General features: G+C 37.9%; 1 protein-coding gene across 1 annotated transcript in view; it reads right to left on the reverse strand.

Moving 5' to 3' along the window:
- The window catches only part of HDGFL3 (HDGF like 3), a 75,415-nt gene that overhangs the window by 13,568 nt on the left and 47,688 nt on the right, over nucleotides 1-14,159 (reverse strand). Inside the window, exons 3-5 of the mRNA XM_032264789.1 lie at nucleotides 9,713-9,851; nucleotides 9,267-9,425; nucleotides 3,826-3,972 (exon numbers count right to left, since the gene is read on the reverse strand). Of these exons, the coding sequence (XP_032120680.1) occupies nucleotides 3,826-3,972; nucleotides 9,267-9,425; nucleotides 9,713-9,851 (445 nt within the window). The remainder of the gene's footprint in view (nucleotides 1-3,825; nucleotides 3,973-9,266; nucleotides 9,426-9,712; nucleotides 9,852-14,159) is intronic.

Below are 14,159 nucleotides of genomic sequence, written 5' to 3' on the forward strand. Positions count from 1 at the left end.
TTTAAATGGAGTCTCACTCTGTCACCAGGCTGGAGTGCAGTGGCCCAATCTCGGCTCACTGCAACCTCCACCTTCTGGGTTCAAGCAATTCTCCTGCCTCAAACTCCTGAGTAGCTGGAACTACAGGTGTACACCACCATGCCCAGCTAATTTTTATATTTTTAGTAGAGACGGGTTTCACCATGTTGGCCAGGATGGTCTCGAACTCTTGGCCTCATGATCCGCCTGCCTCAGCCTCCCAAGGTGCTGGGATTACAGGCGTGAGCCACCATGCCCGGCCCTACCTTCTTGCTTTCTAAGGGACACTGCTTCAGCAATTCTTTCTTACATTAGCATTTTGTGATCATTTCTGACTTGGATCATTCTTACCAGCACATGTAAATTCTCCCATCAAGAAAAAAAGCCCTTCCTTGAACTTCTATCCTAGACTATGACTACTAAATATTTGAAAATTAAAATTAGGCAATTAGCCCTACATGATGTCAGGACTCATTAGAAAGCTACTATAATTAAGAGAGTGTAGTATTGACCAAAGAACAGAATTAGAGAACCCAGAGAGATACCTATGAATATATCACACATGCACTGCAGATCAGAGAGAAAAGGAAGGACTATTCAATAAATTGTGCTGGTTCAAGTGGTTATGCTTAAACAAGCCATAAAAAGGAAAGTCTGATAATGTTGACTACAATACAATAAAGTTTAAAAAGTCTGTTCACTAAAAATATCAGAAAGAAATTGAATAGACAAGCCATAAACTTGCAGAGGATATCTGCAAGGCATGTGACAATCCATGTGAGTTAGAATCCAGAATATGTAAAGAAGTCCTACAAATCAGTAAGAAATAAAATCCAATAGGAAAATGGGCAAAACCCAAAACAATTACTGTATAGAGAAGGAAACATGGGTGGTCAATAAACATGAAAGGAAGCTCAACCTTATCATTCATCAGAGAACTGTAAATTAACACTATAACGACCATTTTATACGCACTATATTGGCAAGAATTAAAAAGCCTGACTATGCCAAGTTAATCACAGAGAACTCTTCTACACCACTGGTGAGAATGTCCAACTACTAAGAAAAATAATTTGGCATTATCTTGTAAACTTGAAATCCATCAACTCATGACTCAGTATTTTCAGTTCTAGTTACATATCCTAAACAAATTCTTGTACATGTATACTAGGAGACAGGCATGAGGATGTTCACAACCACACAGTTCACAATAATTGCAAAAAGCTGGAAACAACCCAATTGCCCATCCATAGGAGACTGGATAAATAAATTGTGGTATACCTATGAAACTGAATATTGTACACTAGCTAAAATAAATAGACCACTGCTACCATAATCACATGACTCTTGGAAAAATAGTGCTGAGTGAGTATCGTGTTTTTTAAAAGCTAAAAATAAGCAAAATTAAATAATATACTGTTTAAGTATATACCTATATGTTATAGGCTAAAATTTTAAAAAGAACAGGAAATAATAAATACAACATTAGTGCTCATCTCTGGGTAGGCAGATGGGACTGGAGAGAGTATGTAAATAGATACAAGTTAATTGTGATGTTCTAGTTTTTAAGTTCAGTGTTAGGGTCACTTTACAACTTTATAACCTTACATTTATATATATTATTTTGTATATAACAAACATATCATTAAAAACAGGTTGAAAATAAAAGGATCTCAGGCTCTTGCTTCCCACTTGAGCTCGTACAAGCTGTGTGATCCTAGGCCAATTCTTTCTGCCTCAGTTTCCCCAACTAAAAAGCAGAAGCAATACTTGCACCTACCTCGTGAAGTTTGTGTGAGGATTAAATGAGATAATGCATGCAGAGCATGCACAATATGTGGCATACAGGCTACTGGTGCTAGATAGTAGCAGCTATTATGTTCTAAGGTGCTTTCAAGAAGAAATGGTTTTATTAATAGCTGGAACAATGAATCTACAAAGCACAGGATATATAGAATGAAAAAAGTCATCAGTAAAGTTGAAATCATGTGAATGGATAAGATGAACATAAGAAATTTTCAGAGTAGAAGTGTGCCAAGTCAGACTGAAGAAAGGAGCTCCAGAAAGAGACTGAGAAGGAAAAGGGAGAGGAAGCAGAAGAGATTGGAAACCCCGAGGAGAAGTCAGGAGAAGTATCTAATGGAATTAAATTTTGCAGAGGTAAAAATGAAGATTAAATGAGACACTGGATTGGGCAAGGAGAGGATCACTAGGAACCTTTTCAAGAACTAGTTCAATGAAGTAGTCAAAGAAGAAATAAGAGTGCAACGGGTAAAGTCATGAGTTGGAGGTGAGGAAATAGAAACTGGGGGGAAAGATCATTCTTTTTAAGAAGTTTAGAGATAAAAAGAAAAGTGAAAAACGTAGAATATAAGATTAAAGGGAGATATCATCTAGATTAAGGGAGACCTTAGGCTGTTTATAGGCAGTGGGGAAGGAGCCAATGGAAAAGAAGATTTGGTATAGAAGAAGGCGACAAATGATTGGGTGTGCTTTGAAGAAAACAGGAGATATTCTAAATCCTGACAATAGAAAGATGTAAATGAGTGCTTCTCAGACTTTCATGTGCATATGAATTACTTGGAGTTGAGTTAAAATGAAGATTCTGATTCAGTATCTGGAGTTTGGGGCAGGCCTGAGATTCTGCATTTCTAACAAGCTCCCACATAATGTTGATGCTACTGGTTCACCAACCACATTTTGAGTATTAAGGGGGTAGGACAACTCTTCCTTTGTTACAAGAAGTGCATCTAGAAATGTTTGATAGTAAAGGGAAGATAAATTATTGGAGTTGTTATTTGCATATTGATGCTGCCTGACATACAGGTAGCAGGTGGAATTAAAAGAAAATCAAGTGAGCCAGGTGTTAGAGTTCTCAGTGACTGTTAGCAGGTATATGTCCCTGGGATGGCTGCTGGCAAAAGTAATGATAGAGGACTACTTATTAGAGAAAAGTCGAGAGGATGAAGATAAGCAGAAGACAGCAACGCTGAGCTGGGTGAGAGGAATAAGAGAAAAATCAGAAGCATAATACTTTGGGAGTAATTATAGATAACTGGGAAGAAGGAGGAAAAGAGTTGAGAGGTAAACAAGACTGACATGAACAGGCAAGAACTCAGCTGAAACCAGATAAATTTCTTAGGTCGTTATTTTTAAATGATTTGACATTGTCTAACTAGTCTTCATGGAAACACTAATGGAAATGCCTAGGGGCAAAATTTGCCTTCACCAACACTTTTTTACAAAGGCGGACTTACCTGTGCTCTGAAGTTAACAAAAGTTAACAAAAGTTATGAAGAGTCAAAGTAGACAAATTCGTCCCTAGGGGTACTTTTAAATATCAATATTCAAACATTGCTTGCATATTTAAAGTCCTCATGGGTACACTGAATTACATACTGCTTCCGGGAAAGAAGCAGCAGTATGTAATACTCTATTTTGAACATACCATTGATTTTGTAGTAAAACAAATACAACTGTTGAATTTTGAGGTGGCATTTCATAATTTCAGTATTTCACATTGTACTTTAAAAAGACTCTGAAGTTACTAAAGTTAGTATAAAGAAGAATAAATCTGTTCCTAGAGTTCCAAATTGACAGGCAGGTGTAATTCTCACTTGGCTCTTTTGTTCTCAGACTCTAAGAACTTAATAGATTATATTAAAGAGCTGAGTGGATGCATATAATAGGCTGAAACTACTTCTCTGTTTATCAACACAATGTTTACTAATGCTCACATATGGATGTTGAATCTGAAGCAAAATGTCTTCTAATACAAGATAAGAGAAATTATAAGCACATCCTTACCCCTTCACTGGTTTTCTGCAAGTCTGAAGTTGTGTTTCTTGTGTCATTGCCCGCATCTCCACCCTCAGAGCTGCTTTTGTTTTCCTCTTCTTTGCAGTCTTTGTCATCTTCATCTCCTGGAGATTTCCGGGACTGTTTAGAGGATTTCTAAATGTTTAGACAAGTTAAATATCATAGTCAAATGCAGAAATCCAAATGTACAAATAAGAGATGCAGCAGTAGCTGACTTGCATCTAGTCTTTGTGATTGATAGAGGATATACTGATGTAACATGCAGTATGCCAAGGCTGTGGTAGGTGACATTGGACAAATCATTTCACCTCGTTGGGCCTCAGTTTAATTAGCTGGAAAGGAAGCAGAAATGGGCTAGGAGGCCTCTTAGTTCTTTCCAGCAATGTGATATTAAAAGCAGAAAATGAAGATTCATGTACCCAGAACACTGTCAATGAATAAATACCGCTGGATGAACACTACCTTAAGAAGGCTACAGAGCTGGAAGGTACCCTAAAGGTCATCCTGTTCTTCCCCATCATTTTATAGTAGTGAAAATCAAAAGAAGTGAGGTGAATTATCCAAGAGAATATATAGATATTCATGCTGGAACACCTCTTGAAGCTGTTTGGCTAATGGGATACCCAGAATCATCTTGATAGAACTGTTAGATATAAACTAATCTTTTCAATTATGGACAGTTATTTAAGAACGCAAGGCCATACTGGTGAACCAGTCCTTTTTCCTTGTCATCTTGCATTGGAGAACAAGATGAACTCTAGAGGAAGACAAAAATACAGTTAGTTTGCCTTAAGAGTTGCTTGGCAGTGTAGTATTAAAACAACAAAAAGCTGGCCCCAGTTGTGCACCTTAAGAAAGTGAAATATAGCCTTTTTTTACACTTCCTCTTTGAGACATTTAAAAAATCTTCAAGCACATTGCAAATAAGAGGTAAGGCAAAACTGGCTGGGTGCAGTGGCTCACACCTGTAATCCCAGCATTTTGGGAGTCCAAGACGGGCAGATCATGAGGTCAGGAGATTGAGACCATCCTGGCTAACACTGTGAAATTGTCTTTACTAAAAATACAAAAAATTAGCTGGGCATGGTGGCATATGCCTGTAGTCCCAGATACTCAGGAGGCGGAGGCTGCAGTGAGCTGAGATCATGCCACTGCACTCCAGCCTGGGCGACAGAGTGAGACTTTGTATCGAAAAAAAAAAAAAAAAAAAAAAAAGGGAGGGGGGATAAGGCAAAACTGATTTAGCCAAGTTACTTCTGGTCTTCCAGAAATGCATGAGCAAACTGAGGCTTCTTCAGATAATTAATTTTTAAAAATGCAACTTTCAAACAGAAAACATAGGCCTGGAGCTGTGGCTCATGCGCCTATAATCCCAGCACTTTGGGAGGCTGAGCAGGAGAATCGCTTGAACCTGGGAGGTGTAGGTTGCAGTGAGCAGGATGTGTCATTCACTCCAGCCTGGGCAACAGAGTGAGACTCTGTCTTGAAAAAACAAACAAAAAAAAAATAGAAAACATCATCTAGCTGTGTGACAGAATATATAATTAAACTGTTTCTATTTTACTTAACTGAAACTACCAACCAAGCCCAAAATGTCAGTTTAAAATGTGATTTTTACTTTTTACATGAGGGAAAACAGGGATTTAATAACACAAATGTGGAGTGTTTCAAGTGAAGGTCAAAAAGGACAATAATAAAAGTGAAACACTTTTTGTTCTCCTTATAGTATAATTGTTAAAATGTAGCAACTGCTTCATGTAGTAATTTTCAAATAACAGTCCTCAATCTGCAGTTCTTATAGATAATAATGAACTCCCTGAAATTTATAATTCTTGTAAAGGATCTTTATGAGTAACCTTATAAATGAGTTTACAAGTATAACAATTTGGCATATATTTGGGATATACAGAATAGAATTAGGGCATAATAAAGTTTTATAATGAGTCACAACATTCAGTATTCAATGAAGAATCTGGCTCCCAAGCTCTATTTTGGTAACCTTGTAAAGTTCTTCAGATTACTGAAATTCCTATAGTTCTGGAGAAGGACTCTATTTTATATGTGTGGTCTTAAATTGGTTGTCTGTTTGATTTTTGCTATCTTTGTTTTTTTAACTAAAATTACTGGTGGTTTATCAACACGAGTTTAGTTTGTTTTGAGGCTCTCGTTAGTCCTACTGTATACAGTAAATAATTTGTATGCAAAATATTTTTGATCGATAATTCTCCAGTATCTGTTATGACTCAAATATGTATAATCCATACCCTTACTGCTAAAGAGAAAGATATGTAATCTCCCTCAAATCTGCTATAGTATGACATTTCATTATGACTACTGAGCCTTTTCCTTAGAAAACTGAAATTAGATGAGGTAGAAGAAACAGATTTGGGGCCTTTCTCTCTACCCAAATGGAATATAGTAAAAAAAAAGTTTGTGAGCCACTAGTTTTCCATGCAAAGGCAGACTATTCACCTATAAGAAACAGACATAAAAAAAACTGGCTGGCTCAATGGCTCACACCTGTCGGATTGCTCAAGCTCAGGAGTCTGAGACCACTGTGGGCAAGACTATAAACAAAACAAAAGCTGTGTGTGGTGGTGAACGCCCGTGGTCCCAACTACTGGGAAGGCTGAGGTGGGAGGATCGCTTGAGCCCAGGGGGCAGAGGTTACAGTGAGCTGAGATTGCACTGCTCTCCAGCCAGACCCTGTCAAAAAAAAAAAAATCATAAATTATCATATATATATATATAAAGGAAGCATTTGGGAAGCCAAAGAGAACAATGAAGTTATGCTAGGTGGGTAAGTGGTTCTGTAATCAGCAGAATCAGCCTTACCTGGAAATTTGATTCCTAGATCCCACCCTAGACCTTCTGACCTGAGAAATTCTGGGAACAGGGTTCAACAATGTTTCTATTTCACTTAACTGAAACTACCAACCAAGCCTAAAATGTCTGGTTAAAATGTGGTATTTTAACTTTTTACATGAAGGGAAAACAGGGATTTAATGATACAAATGTGCAGTGTTTCCAGTTAAGATCAAGAATGGTAATAGTAAATGTGAAACACTTTTTGTTCTGCTAATAAATATAGTATAACTATTAAATGTGGCAAGCTTGTCAAACAATGTAAGTTTGTCTTCACAAGCCTTCCATGTAATTGTAAGGCATATAACAGTTTCAGAACCATTATGCCAGGTTACTTCATTAATATTAAAAATAAAAAGCCATTCTCTCTTTCTTTGTTTTTTGCCTTTTGAGACAGGGTCTCACTCTGTTTCCCAGGTTGGAGGGCAGTGGCATAATCATGGCTCACTCGCCTGGACCTTTTGGGCTCATGTGATCCTTCTACCTCCGCTTCCTAAGTAGCTGGACTACAGCCAAGAGCAACCACGCCCGGCTAATTTTGTTTATTATTTGCAGAGATGAGGTCTTACTATATTGCCCAGGATGGTCTTGAACTCCTGGGCTCAAGCGATCCATTTGCCTCAGCCACTCAAAGTGTTGGGATTACAGGTATGAGCCACTGTGCCTGGCCAAAAAGTTACTAAGTGATCATGAAGTTGCAATATTGAAGGAAAGCAAATGAAATGATCCCTTAATTTAAAATAAATATTACTAAACTTAGTGTGTCTTTACCCCTTCTCTGCTTTAAATTTTAAGTCCACCCAGGTGGAGCCTCATTACTTCTGGTGTTTGTAACAGGCAATAAAAAAAATAACAGCATTTAAAAGCCACATATCCACACTCTTAAATGCCTAGGCAACATTAGGTAGTTTTGATAATTTAGAGTTGCACAACACATTACCTGGAAGCTCAGCAGGCAATCATAAATTAAGTAAAATCAATTCAAGTGGGTTTAAATGAAGTCCAAAATGCTAAAAGAAATTCAGCTTAAAAAAAATTGTAATAGAAGATATAGTTTGACAAGGAAAATTCTAATTCTTTGCTGTCATTTGCAAACTTTATCCCCATCCAAGGCATTACACGCTTTTCATTAGGTACACAGGAAATAATGCTGCATTCACGCAATTCTGCCTGCATGCCAGTTGGGTAAGATTTTATACACTGCCAAAATAAAATGCTGATAGTCTAATATACTCTTAGTACTTGTTTTTAGAGTTTCCTAAGTATATCCAGCCACTAAATACCAGACTTTAAATAGAAGTAATTTATCCAGGTGTTCAATCATGTGACAGAACAATTATAGTGAAACCTATACTAATCTTTGGTCTTCAAGGATCCATTTATCTTGCTTTCAGTTTCTAAAAGGTGAATAATTTTCACAATCTCAGAATTCTTTCAATTATATTTCTGAATTACCATATGGAGAAACCTAGATTTTCAATTTATAAATCTAGCATCATGTCATTCCTCTATTTGAAACCTTCAAGTACTGTTAGATTTGGAATGAAATCCAAATTCCTCATTACGGCCTACAAGGCTGCCTTTGCTAGCCTCTCCCTCTTGGTCATGATTCTCCAGCCACACCTTCTTTCAATACAGGAACATGCTAAGCTCTTCCCTGCCTCAGAGCTTTGCTGCTATATTCCTTTCCCTCTGCCATATATGGCTTCTCCTCCCACTCTCTCCTTTTAGGTATCAGCATAAACTACACGTTTTCAGAAAGTCCTGGCCACCCTATCTAAAATAGGTCTCCCTGCTCCCATTCAATTTCTTCATAGACATTTCATAATTTATTATTTATGTGATTACTGTGTGCTATCCCCCACTCTCTGCTGTACTATAATTTACGTGAAGATAGGAATGGTGTTGCTCACCACTGTATACCTAGTCTAGTGTCTGGAACAGACTAGGTGATTAGGAAATAAAAGAACTGAATAAACAAAAAGCCAAAGTCTTTGAAGCAGAATGACAAGTAAAAATACATCTTTTTACAGTCATGTCACATAGTAATATTTTGATTAGTAACAGACCATATATACAAGGCCTAGATGTGGGGGACGCTGTACCACCTAGGTTTGTGTAAGTACACTCTATGATGTTTGCACAATGACAAAATTGCCTAATGATGCATTTCTCAGAACTTCATGGTTAAGTGACATGTGTGCATTTACACATATAATACATAGACAGTCTTGAATTGTGTCTCCTACATTTCTCAATTCTTCAGAGCTCGTCTGGAGGTTACTGTAGGAAGCATACTCATATATCCTTAACTAAAGAACAGTCCTCCTCCAACTAAAAAGGTGGTATTTTCAGGACCAAATCAGCCGTAAAGAGTCAACAGTCAGACTGCCCTAGTATCTAAGGTTACCTGACTTCCCTCTGCTGTACTGTTGTCTCTAAAGGCAGAGGCTCCACAGAATATAGTAAATTTCTATGTACCCAATAAACACATGGAAAATAATCTAAAAATGTTTTATGAATATGCACGTAACATTAATAACAATGGGAAGTTTCTTAGTAACCTTTGAAGTATATGACTTTTTCCGTTTTGAGCCTGCTTTTTCATTCTTTCTTTTGCCTTTTCCATCTTCTTCTACTCTATCACCTTCTTCCTCACTGCTTGCATCTGCAGTATTTCCACCTTCTCCCTCAGTTTCTGAAGAGCTCTGTTGCTGAATTGCCTAAGAAATAATATTAGCTGATTACATTTTTGAACAAATAGCAAAAAACAAACACTGAAAAGAACTACTCTGTTTTAATTTGAAAGGGTTCTGCTTACTCTGAAGAATTTCAAAAACAAAGGGCTGTCAAACTCAATTTTCCAATGGACACTTGATTTGAACCCTTCTGAGTAAAAATTACATTTAATCCAAAATGCTACTGAAGAAAAGACATGTAAGAAAGATCTGAAAAAAAGTTAAAACCAAAGAAATGAGATATAGTAAGTGACAAGGAAGTAAACCATTACCTGGTATCCAGTAAACTTTACTCCTGGGTTATTTTCTATTTCCCACAATCCTTCGTTAAATCCTTTCCGTTTGTTTGACTTTCCAAACTTGTCTTTGTACTCTTTATATGGAAAAAGGTCTTTGGGACCTAGAAATGCACTGCAGAGATATATTAGAAATAGACTTGACAGATTGATCTTCAAAGGTAAGATATTTTAAATATCAGTATCAATGAAGGTGTCAGAGCATATTATAACAAACAAATTTAAAGTACATATAAACCCTTTGAGTTAGGCACGTATTACAAGATGTTTTAGACACATACTTAAAGGCAAAAAAAAAAAATGGATAGCTTAGAATACAAGCCAGCCTCCTGGATTGTGCTACTTTAATTTTACTTTTTTTTTTTTTTTTTTTGAGACGGAGTTTCGCTCATGTTACCCAGGCTGGAGTGCAATGGCGCGATCTTGGCTCACCGCAACCTCCGCCTCCTGGGTTCAGGCAATTCTCCTGCCTCAGCCTCCCGAGTAGCTGGGATTACAGGCACGCACCACCATGCCCAGCTAATTTTTTGTAGTTTTAGTAGAGACGGGGTTTCACCATGTTGACCAGGATGGTCTCGATCTCTTGACCTCGTGATCCACCCACCTTAATTTTACTTTTAAATTAGCAATATCTTCATTTAAAAACCAATTTTTAGTTACGTAAGTAGAATTAAAGATGTCTACTTTGGCAACTTAAATCGTTATCTTAAACTAAGATTTACCTATGTTACTCTTACCACAGGTAAGGGTTTTGTGAAATTCATAGTAAAAATATAAATACTAGAGTTAAAAAAAAAAAAGGTTTTAACTCTCTATATAGTACTTCCCCACTTGCCTGTGGTATTTTTGCCTTCTGTGGTTTTAGTTACCCATGGTCAACTGTGGTCCAAATATATTAAATGCAAAAATAAACAATTTATATGCTTTAAATATTACACCCCTCAGAGTTAGTGTGATAAAATCTCACGCCCACTCCATTCCTTCTGAGACATGCATCATCCCTTTGTCCAGCATATCCATGATGTTTGCACTACCTGCCCACTAGTTACTTATAGCTGTCTCTGTTATCAGATGGAAAAATCATAGTATATATAGGGTTCATACTATCCATGGTTTCTGGCATCCACTGGAAATCCTGGAACATATCCTCTACAGATAAGGGTGGCATTACTGTGCCACATTAGTATATTTATTCACTATTCTTTCTTCTTTCTTTTTTTTTTGAGGTGGAGTTTTATTCTTGTTGCCCAGGCTGGAGTGCAATGGTATGATCTTGGCTCACTGCAACCTCTGCCTCCCTGGTTCAAACAATTCTCCTGCCTCAGTCTCCAGAGTAGCTGGGATTACAGGCATGTACCACCACACCCATTTTTTTTTTTTTTTTTTGAGATGGAGTCTCACTCTATCGCCCAGGCTAAGAGTGCACTGGCACGATCTTGGCTCACTGCAAACTCTGCTGCCTGGATTCAAGCAATTTTCCTGCCTTAGCCTCCTGAGTAGCTGGGATTACAGGTGCCTGCTACAGTGCCTGGCTAATTTTTGTATTTTTAGTAGAGATGGGGTTTCACCATCTTAGCCAGGCTAGCCTTGAACTTCTGACATCATATTCCACCCGCCTCAGCTTCCCAAAGTGCTGGGATTATGGGCGTGAGCCACCACGCCCGGCCCCAATTTTGAATTTTTAGTAGAGACAGAGTTTCACCATGTTGGTCAGACTGGTGTCAAACTCCTGACTTCAGGTGATCCGTCCGCCTTGGCCTCCCAAAGTGCTAGGATTACAGGCATGAGCCACTGTGCCTGGCCTATTATTTCTATAAATTAAAAAATCATGTTAGTGTTTGATGAGGCACTAAGCAAGAAAAAAATTTGAAGTGACAAAGCAGGTAGATGCTCATCCAATTTAAACCACATCCTAAATTAATCATAACCAAGGAAAAAAAAAGACGTTAGAACAAATTCTGAGCCTAGCTAACAGACCTAAGCATTCAAACCACAGTCTTTAGCATTAGGCCCCAGTTCTGGCTGACACTCCTAGAGCTTACATTTCAAACTAAGATTCACATATTCCGTCATTCAACAAACATTAAATGAACATTTGTTAATATCATGTGAGAGGCACTATTCCAGAGGAGCTACAGGGAACAAAGAGAAACATCTCTGTTTTCTTGGAGCATATGTTCTAGTGGCATAGGTGAGGGTTTGGACAACAAAAAAATAAATAAAATATCTAGTGTGTGTGCTAAAAAAAGCAGAGAAGGATGAGAAGAACAGGAGGTAGATTTTGTAGTTATAGATACATAGATCAAGGAAGGCAAAGGGAATAGTTAAGAACAAAGTAAGTAAAGCAACGACTCATGCAGTTACCTGGGGAAGAAAAGAGCAGATTGAAGAAAGAGCAAGTACAGAGGCCCTGAAGTGGGAGAGGAAGAATGTCTCATATGTTTGAGAAACAGAAGAGGCCAGTGTGGCTAGAATGAAATTAGTGAAGGAAGACCAATATGAGAGAGGTTAACAGAGTGGGGGCACAGATTATTCAGGGCCTTGAAGGTCGCTATAAAGGTTTTGAGTTAGATGGGAAGCCACTAAAGGTTTTGAGAAGAGAAGTGGCAATTTATGTTTTAATAGGATAACTTTGGCTGCTGAACTGAAAACAGACTGAAGACTTAGTTGCTACAGCGGAGAAAAGGAGACTAGATGGCTTCTGACGTATTCATGATGACTTGAACCAGGGTGTAAGCAGTACTGTTGGTTAAGAAGTGGTCACATCCTGAATTCATTCTCAAGAAAGAGCCTCAAGATTTGTTGATGGGCTAGATATGGCATGTGCAAGAAAGGGTGGAGTTGGGGCTATCTCCAAGGTTTTAGACTGAAAAATAAGAATGGAGTTGATATTTACTGAAATTGACATATTTTTTTGTGGGGACAATGTTTGGGGGCGAAAAGCTCAGTTTTGAATGTTAAATTTAAAATCCTGTTTAGATATCCAAGTGAAGATGTCAGGCAGTTGGAGAGAGGACTCTGGTGAAGAGGGGAAAGGTGTAAGCTGGAGATGCAAATTTGAAAGTTATCAGTAAAGAGAAGATACTGAAAACTTTCAAACGAGAGGTTAACAGGTTTACTACCGATCTCTGTAAATTACATTTTCTGACTGGGTCTCAGTGTCCAGCTAACCAAAAACTTCAAGTTTATAAAAACACCTGGGTAAGCTTTCTGACCCCAGAGCTGCTTAAGCACCAAACCTTTCCTTACTGCTCACCTTAACTGCTTAGTCAGCATGATTCCACCTCAATGAACCCAGAAATAATTTGTTAAGGGACATTTTAATAAAAAAAAGTCAAAGTCTTGCTTGATAAACTGAATACAATAAATAGACTCTATGTATGGCAACTTCACTTTTAGAGGAATTTGTCATGAATTATTAGACTCTAGATTTTGACCTTCCTCAGTCTTTGACTCTATGCTTAAGAAATAACTGTGGGCTAAGCTGCCTGGTATTCACATCAGCTACTGATGCTAACCAGAGCCTGCCTATACTTATTTTTTGGGGGCAGAGGAGAAAGGATCTCTCACTGTAGCTTTGGCTTCTAGGCTAAAGTGATCCTCCCACTTCAGCCTCCTGAGTAGCTAGAAATACAGCCATCCTGCCTGGCTAATTTTATTTTTTGCAGAGACAGGGTGTCACTATGTTGCCCAGGCTACTCTTGAGCTCCTGAGCTACTGTGATTCTCCTGCTTTGGCCTCCCAAAGTGCTGGTATTACAGGCATGATCCACTGCTCTCAGCTGCCTATACTGTATTAATGCCACAAGAGTCAGGGCTAATGGTCATTATTTTTTGATGAAAGAGTTAGTAAGTTTTGCCTTCTTTATTTTTATCTTGTTCCACTTTTAGATACCACTTTTGGATGTATGAGATGGACATCTTTCTGCTACAGAGAACGGAAAGCATTCTTTCATGAATAAACGGTACATTTTCACTAGCATACCACAGGAATGTTAACTAACAACTGGCCACGTTAGCTACTGCAGGCAAGAGAGTGTCTGAATCAACTATTGTAAAATAAGCTGTAAGTTTTTGACAGACAGGCCTGTTTTTTTCTGGATTACAGATAACTATAAAACTCAAATCCCCTCTCAATTTATTAACTGCTGTATGATTTTAAATTTTTTAAGCGTAGAAAAGAAAATGAATTTTTTTTCAAAGCTAAGTACACTGAGGATGATATATTTTCCTTGTTAAGGATTCCTTGAAAATTGTCTAGACTGAAACTCCTGGGGTTATGTTATATGAAACAGAAGAACTAGGGACTCTAGTCACCTATTGGAGAATTAGGCCAGGTTCAAAGTCAGGTTCTGAGGAAAATTCTGTTCCTGCCTAGGGTACTCCTTTAGCTGAACCAAACTTAGCCTTCTTGTTAAGCTCAC

This window comes from Sapajus apella, unplaced genomic scaffold (genome assembly GCF_009761245.1).
Source record: "Sapajus apella isolate SASKATOON/1434 unplaced genomic scaffold, GSC_monkey_1.0 scaffold147, whole genome shotgun sequence".
Classification (NCBI taxonomy): domain Eukaryota; kingdom Metazoa; phylum Chordata; class Mammalia; order Primates; family Cebidae; genus Sapajus; species Sapajus apella.